Genomic DNA, 12961 nt, shown 5'->3' on the forward strand with positions numbered 1-12961 from the left:
AGCTTCTTTCTGCGGACACGGGAGACCCAGGGGAAGGGGTGGGCCGGGCAAGCCTAGAGCCCGCACCCCTCGCCTCCCCGCACCTCTCCCCACTTACTCCAGCTGCACCCCCATCTGCTCCAGCGACTTCCTTAAAGCCTCCACCTGGTCCTTTATCCTCAACATGTCGTCTCCGTCACTTCTGCGGTCTGTGAGATTTGGCGGGGCCGAGGAGCGCAGGGTGGGGGGCGTTTGGGACTCCGCATTCTTCTGAGCAGGGGTTACCTCTTTGGAGGGCACCCCTTCTTTGGGAGACTCCTCCTCTTTGGGGGCAGCCTCAGCCTTTGCTGGTGCCTCCTCCAGGAGGGTCGTCGCCTCTTCCTGAGGGTGGGCCTTCTCAAGGGCAGGCGCGGACCCTGACTTGGGGTTGGACTCGGACTGGAGAGGGGAGCTGGCCCTCCTTTCCAGGGGCTGTTTCACCATGCCGAGGAGGGGCTCCTCTGGCATGTGCACCTCCTCTTGGGATTGAGCCTCACTGGCCTCAAGAGACCTGGCGTTTGGCGGGGCGTCTTCCTCCGGAGAGAAGTCATGGGACTGAGTGTTGGCTCCCACAGGCTCCGGGGTCAAGACCTTGCCTAGGGTGGGGGCCTCGTCCCCCGGAGCGGCCTTTGGACCAGCGGCCTCTTCTTCAAGTAGGACTTCTGGGACCTGGGCCTCATGCACAGAAAGGACCCTGTCTGGACTGGGGGCCTTGTCCTCCAGGGTTGGGGTCTCCTCTAGGGTAGGGACCTTCTCTGGAGTTAGGGTTTCCTCTGGAGTGAGGATCTTTTCTGAAGGTGGGGTCTTCTCTGGGTTAGGGGACTTATCTGGAGACAGAGTCTTCTCTGGATTAGGGGTCTTATCTGGAGGTGGGGTCTTCTCTGGTTTGGGGGCCCTATCCAGAACTGGTGTCTTCTCTGGGCTGGAGGTCTTGTTCAGAACTGGGGTTTTATTCACACGAGGGCCCTTTGTAAGGCGGCTCTGCTTTTCATCCTGTAGTGATGGGGGTGCAGACTCAGCCAAGGGATGGGTACCTTGATGGTCTGAGTCTGGTTCCCCTCAGCCTGGGATCCTTCACCCTCACAGGCCACACCCCTGGGAACCAGCCTCCATCTAGGATCCCCGTTCTCCCAGGTCTAGGATCCCTGCTCTCCCAGGTCTCGTGCCTCTCACCTGACTGGCTGCAGGGCGTTGCTGGGAAGCCTGCATCTTAGATCGCTTTCTGCCAGGCTGGAAACTGCTGTTGGAGCCTGTGAGAGCAGACTCTCAGGAATCCAGGCCTACTTAGACCCCAAGCCGCTCCCCATCTCTGTCCCCTTAGCACAACCACCCCAGGGCTCACCCCACTTCAGGGAGGCAGTGAGACTTACTGGGGTTTCGAGAGGGGCGCTTCTGACTGTCTTCGCTGGGTGTCCAAGATGGCCTGAAACACATCCCCATCAGACCCGGGGCTGGGGGCAGGGAGCAGTATTTCTTTTGTATGCTCCTTCCCCCGTACCCCGCTCCTTACTTGGTTTTGCTGGGCTCAGTGGGAGCTGTCACCAGCTTCTTGGCTGTAGGGAGGACTGTTTTGGGCACCATCTTTTTGGGTTCCTTAATAGGAGCTAGGAGGGGAGAGGGACATTTGTTCACTCACTCATTGCTTTCATCTAAGAGTCACTGACCCTGTCCTGTGCTGTGCAGGGACTAGTAACAGGAGATGAATCATATTTGACCGGCTGCTGGGAGCTCTAGCGACACTGACCACCCAGGAACACCCCAAAGAGTTGTCAGGGAGGCTTTGTGGGGACACGGCTCCAAATCCCACCGATTTTTAATCCATGCTTTTCTACAACTTGTACTCAGCTTAGTGCCCACGGCTGGTTCAGACTCTTCTGCTTCCTGGACACGGCAACAGCCACTCCGCTTCCAGTCCACACTCCCTCCTCTGTCTTCTCTATCATGTCTACTCCCTAGGAGACTTCATCCAGTCTTATGAGTCTAATTATCATCAATAAGCCAACAACTGCCAGATTTTCAGCTCTAGTCCCTTCCTCTTCCCTGGACTCCAGACTCATACCCGATCGGCCTCGCAGTATTTCCACTTAGCATCACACATTTAGCAGAGCTAACCTCTGGCTTCTCAACCTCCTTGCCCTCGGAATCTGGCCCTTTCCCAGTGTTCCCCATCTCACCCACTCGCCCACTCACTCAGATGACAAAGTGAGGCGTGCCCCTTGACACCTTTATTCCTTTTTGCCGCACGCACAAACCATCAGTAAGTCCTGTCTGTTCTAAACACACCCTGAATCCAGCCACACAGCCTCACCTCCATGACTATGCTCTCTAGATCAAGTCACACCATCTTCACGAGAACTACTGCAGCAGCCTCCAACCTGGGCATGGGCTGCACCCACCCTGCCTACGGTGTGCTTGCCCCACAGCAGCCAGAGAGGGCCGCGTTCTACTGGAGAAACCGACACAAACAAAAGCAGTAAACTGTGGGGACTTCCCTGGTGGTCCAGTGCTTAAGAATCCCCCTTGCAACGCAGGGGACACAGGTTCGATCCCTGGTCGAGGAACTAAGATCCCACATGCTGCGGAGCAACTAAGCCCGCGTGCCACAACTACTGAGCCTGCGCTCTGGAGCCCGTGTGCTGCAACGAAAGATCTCACATGACAAAAGGAAGATCTCACATCCTGCAACTAAGACCAGATACAGCCAAACAAATCAATATTTAAAAAAAAATAAACTATGTAGTGCGTTAGATAGTTATTGGGCTTCCCAGGAGGCATTAATGGTAAAGAACCCACCTGCCAATGCAGATGAAAGAAACGCAGGTTTGATCCCTGGGTCTGAAAGATCCCCTGGAGGAGGGCTCCAGTATCCTTGCTTGGAGAAGCCCATGGACAGAGGAGCCTGGTGGGCTATAGCCCATAAGGCTGCAAAGAGTTGGACACAACTGAAGCAACTTAGCACGCATGCCAGAGATTTATTAGTTGTACTGAGGAAGAATAAGTAGGGGGGGCGTGTATAATTTTAAATAGGGCGATCAGGGAAGGCCACACGGAGAAGTCAGCATCTGAAGGCAGTCGCACAAGTGACATTCACCTCCACATCTACAGAAACAGCCACCCGGGCACATGCATGCATGCTGAAGCTGACTTACACACATGGTATCACACCCAGATACAAACAGAATCCCCCAATAATGGGTCGCAGTGGGCGAGAGCATGGCTCCTACAGCCAGACAGCAGGCTTGGAATTCCTGCTCTATTACTTGCCAGATGGGTGGGAACCTGGCCGGTAACTTAACCTTTCTGTGCCCTGTGTCCTCACCCATAAAACATGGATAACAAGAATACCCATCTGGTAGGGTTCTGTGAGGTCTGAGTGACAACCTGTGAGGTGCTTAGTGGCTGGCATACAGTCAAATGCTCAGGAAATGTTAACCGACTCCAGCTTCTTGTAGTGTGGCCGGTTAGGTGTTCTGTGGGACCCTCCCACTAGACAGCAATTATATCCTGCTTTTGGATACAATTTTAAGGCACCACTGGACATAAGAGAGGTAGGAGAAATCCACAAGAAAGGGAGGAACTGGGGCCAGAAAGGAAGTGAGAGAGCAGGCCTACTTTGTGGCTACAGAGCCTGGGAACTGTGAGGAGCAGGTGGCCCGGGGATTGCTCCCTTGGCTCATCATAGGCCCACAGCCCGGTAGCCACAGAGCAGCGAGAACCTAGCACCACCTTCTTCTGGAGGACTGCAGTAGTCGCTGCTGGTTGGTGCCCTCTGGCTACTGGCAGGAGTAAAAGCAAGTCCTCTCTGCAAGTTTTTTCCCTACATGCCAGACTCCCACAGATTGGGATCGTATACAAAGATCCTAAAACACATGAGATGGCAGACCACTGAGAGCAGGAGTCAGCAGACGCAACACAGAGCAGATACTGGAAGTGTCAGGAAGGGAACACAGCGCAGTCATGCATAATATATCTGAAGAAATAAAGGGCAAGCATGCAAGAAAAGGACCATTAGGCATAAACAAGCAGATTTTTGGGGGAGAGAAAAAAAGAGTTCTGAACTACTAGAGATGAAAAATAGCATTTGTGAAATAAAATGCAGTGTATAGGTTCAACAGCGGATCAAACCTAGATAAAAACTAGAGAGAGAATTAGTAACTAGAAGTAGAATGAGACAAGGAGTGAAGATTTGAAAACGATGTTAAAAGGAATGAGTTAGTATTTGTGAAATAAAATGCAATGTATAGGTTAAACAGCAGATTAAACCTAGATAAAAGCTAGAGAGAGAATTAGTAAACCAGAAGTAGAATGAGACAAGGAGTGAAAATTTGAAAGCAGTGTTAAAAGGAATGGGTAACAGAAGCAGGGTTTGACTATGGCTGAGTGAGGTAGATGGTAGATAAACCCTCTCCCCACACAGCAACTATAAAGCTGGATTAAAAGTGATAAACCACCATTTCAGCACTGGGATACTGACCAAAGGTGTAAAATAATCTGAGAAGTATTTGTGCCTCATGGTGTTCTTGCCTGCTCCCTTCCTTCCCCCAGTCCCTGCTGCCTTGGTCCATGCAGCCGTTCTACAGGGTGGGACAGAGAAAGGTCAGCAGCTTCACTGCCATGGTTGAAGAGCACTCAATCAATACGGTGTGCAACTTTGGATTTGGCATTGGTTTCACTGCTATGACACCCAAAGCACAGCAACCAAAGAAAAAATGGGTAGTGTGACTTCAAAAAAATTTTAAACTTTTGTGCATCAAAGAACACCATCAAGAAAGTGAAAAGCCAACCCAAAGAATGGGGGGAAATACTTGCAAATCATACATCATCAGGGACTTTTACCTAGAAAATATAAAGAACTCCCACAATTCAATAGTAAAAAGCCAACCCAACTAAAAATTGGGCAAAGGACCATTTCTTCAAAAGAAGGTATACATGTAGCCAATAAACAGGAAAAGATACTCCACATCATTAGCTTTCAGAGAAATGCAAAGCAAGACCACAATGAAATAGCATTTCACATCCACTAGGATAGTTACAATCAAAAGACAGATAATAACAAGTATTGGTATGAATGTGGAGAAACTGGAGCCCTCATACACTACTAGCGGGAATATAAAATGGTAGTCACTTTGGAAAACAGCCTGCCAGTTCTTCTCAAAGTTAAAAATAGATCGTGTGTGTGTGTGTGTGTGTGTGTGTATTAGTTGCTCAGTTGTGTCCAACTCTTTGTGACTCCATGGACTGTAGCTGACCAGGCTCCTCTGTCCATGGAATTCTCCAGGCAAGAATACTGGAGTAGGTTGCCATTCCCTTCTCCAGGGGATCTTCCCCTGGAAGAATTTCTTTCACTGGTATATACCCAAGAGAAATGGAAGCATATCCACAGAAAATATTGTACACAAAAGTTCATAGCCCGGACTTCCCTGGTGGCACAGTGGATGAGAATCCATCTGCCAGTACAGGGGCCCAGGTTTGATCCTTGATCAGGGAACTAGATCCCACATGCTGCAACTAAAATATCCTGTGTGCCACAACTAAGACCTTGGGAAGCCAAAAAAATAAATAATTTTTAAAGAAGAATTATTAGGCAATAAAAAGGAATGAACTACATACATACTACAAAATGGATGAAACTTGAAAATATTATTCTAGGTGAAAGAAGCCCATTAGAAAGACCATATATGATATGATATCATGTATATGAAATGGAGGCAGATCTATCAAGACAAAGATTAGTGGTTGTCTTGGGATGGGGAGGGGAGAATGGGGAAACTGATGGGATAATGGCTAAACAGTATAGCCGGTGGAACCTCCCCTGTGGTCCAAGGGTTAAGACTCTGCACACCCAATGCAAGCAGCCTGGGTTTGATCCCTGGTCATGGAAGGAGATCCCACATGCCACAATTAAGAGCTGTGGGTGCAACTAAAGGTCCACATGCCGTAACAAAGATCGAAGATCCTGCATCCCACACCAAGGCCCGACACAGCCAAATATATATGTAACTTTTAAAGTACAGTGGGTGATGTTGCACAACTATGACTATACCAAACACCACTGAACTGCACACTCGAAGGAGTGAACTGTACGTGAGTTTATCTTAGTAAAGCTGTTCACCCATGTGCCCCCCAAAAGATGACAGGCTAGATTTGGCCCATAAACCACAATTTGCTAACTCCTGACCTAAACACCCCAATTTAAAGGCAGAGAATGTCAGACTGAATTAAAAAAACAAGATCCAACTACATACTGTGGACAACAGATTTAAAGACACAAACAGGTTGACAATAAAAGATTGGAGAAAGATATATCACACGAATAGTAACCATAATAGTACCAAAATGTTAATATCAGACAGAACAAGCTTTGAGACAAGAAAAATTACTGAAGACAAAGAGGGAGAGTTATAATGATAAGCAGGTGAATACATCAGGAAGAGATAATAATTACAAACGTATATGTGCCTAAAAACAAATCCTCAAATATATATAAAACAAAACACTTACAGAATTGAAAGGAGAAATAATTAAAAAACAATAGTTGGAGGTTTTGTTCAGGAGAAAGGTTAAGACTTTGAATTCAGACTTGTAAAGTTAAATACATCTGGTAAATTTCAAGAGCAATCACTAAAATAATAAATATAAAGTGCAAATTTCAGAAAAATGAAAAAAATGAAACATGAAAAAAATAAAAGAATCATTGAAAAATGTTTTAAAATAATTATGATTAATATAGTCTAAACTCGTCAATATATCACCAAACAAAAAGAATCGCAAACTGAGTTAAAAAACAAAGGTAATTTCTAGAGATCTTTTGCAAAACAATGTGCATATAGTTAACACTACTGTACACTTAAAAATGGTTAGAATTTTTTTTTAAAGTATTTGAATATTGTAACAGGAGACTGAATAAGAATATAGTAACAGGAGACTGAATAAGAATATACTAACAAGAGATTGAATAAGAAAAGAGAAAGGAAAAAATAAACACTATTAGAAATGAAGAAAAGATGTAACTACAGATACAGATGAGATTAAAAAGATTATAAGAGAATATTATGAAAAACATCATATAAATGATTAGAAAATATTGATTAAACGGATAATTTGAACATATAACTCACTAGAACCGACTCAAGAACTTTCACGAGATTTTTGGTCAACCATGGTTACCCAGGAAGCAGGAAACAGAAGGCTTCTTGTGTACATCTCCTAAGGTGTGAAGTTTCTTCTCCCTCTGAGATCCAAAGCAAAGTCCTCTAAAGAACAGTTGTAAAGGGGTCTTTGTAGATGTAATAAAGTTATGAGGAGGTCATACTAGGTTAGGGTGGACCCTAACCCAGTGACTGGTATCCTTATTAGCAGAGGGAAATTTGGACAGAGACACACAGGGCAGAAGACCTTATGAAGACCGAGACAGAGAACAGAGCAGTGCATCTACAAGCCACAGACCGCCGGAAGCTAAGAAGAAGCAAGGAAAGATTCTTCCCCCAGACCCTTCACAGAGAACACGACCATGTCAACATCCTGATTGTGAGTTTCCAACTTCTGAAAATGTGAGCTATTTCTGTTCCTTTAAGCCAGAAAGTGGGGAAGGGAAGAAAAAAAGAATTTTAGCCAGAAGCCAGACTTGCTTATAACTATAAAAAAACTGAAGTAGTTTAAAATTTTCTCATAACAGAAGAGAACAGGACCAGATGAATCTACAAGCAAATTTTATCAGCTTTCAGAGAAAGACGATTCCCATCTTATGTAAGATCTGATAGATATTTAAAGATAAGGAAAAAAAAAAGTATATTCCTTGGGATTTTCTTTGTGGTCCAGGGATTAAGAATCTGCCTGCTGATGCAGGGGACATGGGTTCAAGTCCTGGCCTGGGAAGATCCCACATGCTGTGGGACAACTAGACCCGTGTGCCACAGCTACTGAGCCTGAGCTCTGCAGCAAGAAAAGCCACTGCAATGAGAAGCCCGTACACCATATCTGGAGAGTAACCCTTGCTCGCCACAACTAGAGAAAACCCACACACAGCAACAAAGGGCCCATGTGCTGCAATGAAGACCCAGTGCAGCCAAAAATAAACAAATAATTGGTTTAAAAAAGTATATTCCTTAATTCATTCAGGGGCCAGTATAGTATTGATAATCAGATGAAGACAGTAAAAATAAATGCAAAAATCTGAAGGGGGAAAAAAAAACTGAGACGGTATCCCAATAGCATATAAAAAAAAATAAACCATGACCAATATGAATTCATCCCTGGAATATAATGGTGATTTAGTATTAGAAAATCCTACAAATATCTTTACATCGACAAATTAAAGAAGAAAACCCATTTAATCATTTCAAATCATTCACATAAACAATGGAGAATTTGATACCCACTTTTGATAAAAATTCCAAGTAAAAGAAATAGGATCTTCCTTAATCAGACAAAAACACACTTACAAAAAATCTAAGCATCAAATATCATTGTGAAAGGGAAACAGTTTGAAGCATTTCATTTAAAATCAGAAACATAGTAATGATATTCAGTATTACTATTTCTATTCAATACTGTATCACAATCCTAGCCACTAAAGTAAAATAAGAAAATGAAATCTAAAAGGTTGTAAGAAATGAATAGAGCCAAACTGTCATTACTCACAGATCAAATTGACTGTCTTCATAGAAAAGTATTGAGGATTTACAGATTCAACATATTTCTACAGCCCAGGAATAAACGGGATATCTAATTTTCAAAAAAACACAATAAAACTCACATGCAGAAATAATATATAGTGCCAGAACAAGTGATAGTCTATATGGAAAAACGTATAATTGGATCACTCACTAAAATCAATGCTACATAGATAAAAGCACTTAACAATGAAAAGCAACCCTTTACAAGTTTTAAAGAAAATATAAATGACTGTCTTTCTGAACTTCAGGCATGAAGGGATTTCTTAAACAAGAAAAACACCTACTAATCATTAAAGATAAGATTGATATATGTGCATTGAAATTACTCCTAGCAACCTAAATGTCCATTTACAGAGGAATGGATAAGAAGATGTGGTATATATACACAATGGAATATTACTCGGCCATAAAGAAGAACAAAATAATGCTATTTGCAGCGACATGGATGGACCTAGAGATTGTCGTGCTAAGTGAAGACAGAGAAAGACAAATACCATATGTCATTCATATGATTGACCATAAAATTAAATTAAAACTAAAAATTAGATCATATGAGGAATCTAACTTTTAAAAATGATATATAGATAAATAAGCTATAAGGATTTATTATTGAATAGCTGTAAGGATTTATTGGGCTTCCCTGAAAGCTCAGTTGGTAAAGAATCCACCTGCAATGCAGGAGACCCCAGTTCGATTCTTGGGTCCAGAAAATCCGCTGGAGAAGGGATAGGCTGCACACTCCAATATTCTTGGGCTCCCCTCGTGGCTCAGCTGGTAAAGAATCTACCTGCAATGTGGGAGACATGGGTTCGGTCCCTGGGTTGGGAAGATCCCCTAGAGAAGGAAAAGGCTACCCACTCCAGTATTTTGGCCTAGAGAATTCCACGAACTGTATAGTGCATGGGGTCGCAAAGAGTCGGACACGACTGAGCGACTTTCACTTCAAGGATTTATTATTATTGTAAAATATAGCCAATATTTTACAATAACTTTAAATGGAGTAAAAGAGGTAAAAATTTTGAATCACTATGTTGTATACCGGAAACTAATATAATATTGTAAATCACCTTACTTCAAAAAAGCTTTTTTAATTTACAACTCCTATTCATTAAAAAAAAAAGAAAAGCCATAAACTGAAACTATCTATAACATGTACATCCCATAATCAGAATATATAAAGAACTCAACAGCTATCACTAACCAGGGAAATACAAATGAAGTCCACAATGAGATGCTGTTTTGTGCCAGATTCACAAAAATAATGAAATCTGATAATAGCAACCGTTTAAGAGGGTTTGGATCAGTATGCTCTCATACACCAGGGGTGGAGTGAAGTGTACAAGTCCTTTGGAAAACAATGTGACTTTACCTCATAAAAGTTGACTATTCACATACCCTGCTATCTAGGAGCACCACTCCATATGTAGAGAAACATTATGCCTGCACACTGGGAGCCAGTGTTTATGGCAGCACCGTTTATAAGAGTGAAAACTAAAAACAGTGAAAACGTCCAACCAGGAATAGACCAGATACACAAACTGCGGTAATTCCTGCAAGGAATAGTAAACAACACGGAAAAACAAATGAATTACAGGGACTTCCCTAGTGGTCCCTAGTGGCTAAGACTCGTGCTCCCAAAGCAGGGGGCCGAGGTTCGATCCTTGGTCAGGGAACTGGATCCCACCTGCCGCAACTAAGAGTTCGCACGCGGGATCTAAAAGATCCTGCATGCCACAGTGAAGACTGAAGATCCCGAGTGCCTCACAAAGACCTGGAGCAGCCAGATAAATATTTAAAAAGAAAAGAAAAATAAATAAACTGCATCTACACACAACATGGATGTGAGTTTTAGAAACATAATATTGACTAGAAACAAGAAAACCATAAACGTATGATACCATTTTTATACAACTCAAAACAAAACTATATTAAATGATACCTTGTTTAGGCACATAACATAAGTGAATACACCTAAAAACTCCAGGGAATTACTAAAAATTCAGGATAGTGGTTACTGGTTACCTCTGATGTGGGGAGAGGAGCAGAAGGGAAAGAGGAATACACAAACCACCGGCAATTCTAGTTCTTGGGTTTGGGTAACCGACCAGGGGTGTTCGTTGTTAAGTTTTAAAACACATACGTTACGTATATTTTTGGATTGTGTGCATTACATTAAAACATAAAGACACATCCCACAGATACACTGACACATAAACATAGCTATTCTCTGACTCACTTGATAGATACCTGAACACAAAGTCTCAAAGACCCAGATATACCGATCCATACATTTCCTTACAAAATGAAACAAACGTAAACACGGTCCTTGATGAGAATGATAGCCACATGCTCAGGACAGAGGAAGAGGAACGTAGTAACACACACGAAGTGACACAGTCCTAACACTGACCCACCACACATTCCTACCAGGCCTTTAACCCATGAGGGTACCTCCTGAGGGTGTGCACTGAACCACTGGGAAGCTATGGGTGTCTGTGAGCACCTGGACTGGTGGGCCTCCCAGAGATCACTCCCCAGTCCCAGGCTTCCTGGGCACCCACCTGATTCCTGAGATACCACTTTCCGTGGGACCAGCTTCTTGATCTACGCAGAAAAAAGTGTCAGAATCGGAAGAGGAGCCCTCACACTTCTAGGTCCACCCTTGCTTGTGGGTGGCCCTCCAGCTGTGTCCAGCGAGTGCCACCACCCTCAACTTTGTCCAGAGTGGCCTGCCCCTTGCCACCAGGGTGCCTGGCTCCGTACTCACTGGGGGAGGTGGGAGCACAAAGTTATCTGGGAAAAGTCCTCTTCTGCCTTGAGACTCTCCTTCCCACCAGCCCTTATCCTCTGTGACCTGGGAGAGCAAGAGGTCGTGGGGAAATGAGCCAGACCCCCAAGCTCCTCCCCTCCCTAAGCCCACCCTCTCAACATCCCCCGTCCCTGTGCCCTCCCTGTGCCTTGCACACCTTCCTCAGCACTTTCACCTCATCGCCCCTCCGAAGCGCCAACTCGTCTGGGGCCTCAGGATGGTAGTCAAACAGGACCCTGTAGGTCTCGGGGTAGGAGACTGAGGGGAGTTCAGTTCACTGAAGCCAAATCCCCTCCCCAAACAAGTCATAGGCTCCCTCCTCCATCAGCCTACCTGGGCACCCCCTCCCGCAAGTCACAGGGGTTTGGGGAAGAGGATTTTGAGGGGCCCTTTGGCGGGGTGCTCACCTGTCTGCAGGTAGTCTGGAGGGCTGTCATAGGTCAGGCTGCTCAGCTAGTGGGGGCAGGGCAAGGACCAAGCTGAGCCTCCAGCCCCCTAAGAGGAACTCACCAACAACTCTTTGCCCACTCCACCCACTTTACCTTGGGAGGCCGCTGGGGGTCAAGGATGACTGAAGGGATGTCTGGATTGCCAAGGCCTGGTGGGGGATAGTGAGGTTAGGGAGGGTGCTAATGCAGTTGAGGTCATGGGAGAGGTCAAAGGGGTCATAGGGCAAGATGTGCAGATCACAGGTTCAGGCCACTGGGGCAGGTCACTGAAGACTGTAGTCTGGTCACAGGGGTTCACGGGGTCACAGGGTCCAGGTCTCACTTGGGGGCCCACTGTCCAGCAACTCCACAAAGTTGGATGGGAAGGCTCCCAGCTGCCCGTTCTTCTTCCCCAGCCACCAGCCGTCCTCAATCTGGGAAGGGGGGAGGACGCAGGGGCATCTGGTTCTGCCCCAAGGGTCTCCCTAGCAATCTTAAACCCTGATTCACCCCGATTCTGCCTGATGACCCCTCTCCTCCCTTGCTCCCTCACTTTCCCATTTCTGTGCCCCTCATCAATTTCATCACCCACAACCTCACAGCCCCCATGTCTCCTCACTCAGAGATTCCATTGTCTCCCCTCAAACCCCTCTCATCACCTCATCCCCTCACCTCCTTTATCACTTCCACAATCTCCCCAGCTTGCAACTGCAGCTCGTCCGCCTGCTCCGGGGTGTAGTTGAAGTTTGCTTTGCACCATCTTCGGGGGCCCAGAAATTTGACTGAGCGACCTGGTGTCGGTCGAGAGTGAAGCAGCTTGAGTCTCACGCTCCAGTCCGCGGAGCTGGGGGAGGGGCAGGACGCGCTCGCACCCTTCGTTGGTCCAGGCCCCACCCCAGGGCGGAGCATTGTACTCGAGAACCAATCACGGGTCGTGGCCTCGCAGCCCCGCCCAGAGCCTCGCCCTTCAAGGCAAGTTGGGGACAACCCGGGAGCTGAGGCTCCGAGCGCGCGCGCGCGCGCGTCCACGT

General features: G+C 45.8%; 1 protein-coding gene across 1 annotated transcript in view; it reads right to left on the reverse strand.

Annotated features, from left to right (window-relative positions):
* Positions 1–6: 6 nt before the first annotated feature.
* SH3D21 (SH3 domain containing 21) overlaps positions 7–12961 on the reverse strand; it is a 13746-nt gene continuing 791 nt past the window's right edge. Inside the window, 11 exon segments of the mRNA XM_010841163.1 lie at positions 7–1011; positions 1192–1268; positions 1389–1441; positions 1529–1622; positions 11255–11297; positions 11461–11547; positions 11660–11760; positions 11910–11955; positions 12045–12100; positions 12274–12364; positions 12603–12720. Of these exon segments, the coding sequence (XP_010839465.1) occupies positions 94–1011; positions 1192–1268; positions 1389–1441; positions 1529–1622; positions 11255–11297; positions 11461–11547; positions 11660–11760; positions 11910–11955; positions 12045–12100; positions 12274–12364; positions 12603–12720 (1684 nt within the window). The 3' untranslated portion in view covers positions 7–93.

This window comes from Bison bison, unplaced genomic scaffold (assembly GCF_000754665.1).
Source record: "Bison bison bison isolate TAMUID 2011002044 unplaced genomic scaffold, Bison_UMD1.0 scf7180017864158, whole genome shotgun sequence".
Classification (NCBI taxonomy): Eukaryota; Metazoa; Chordata; class Mammalia; order Artiodactyla; family Bovidae; genus Bison; species Bison bison.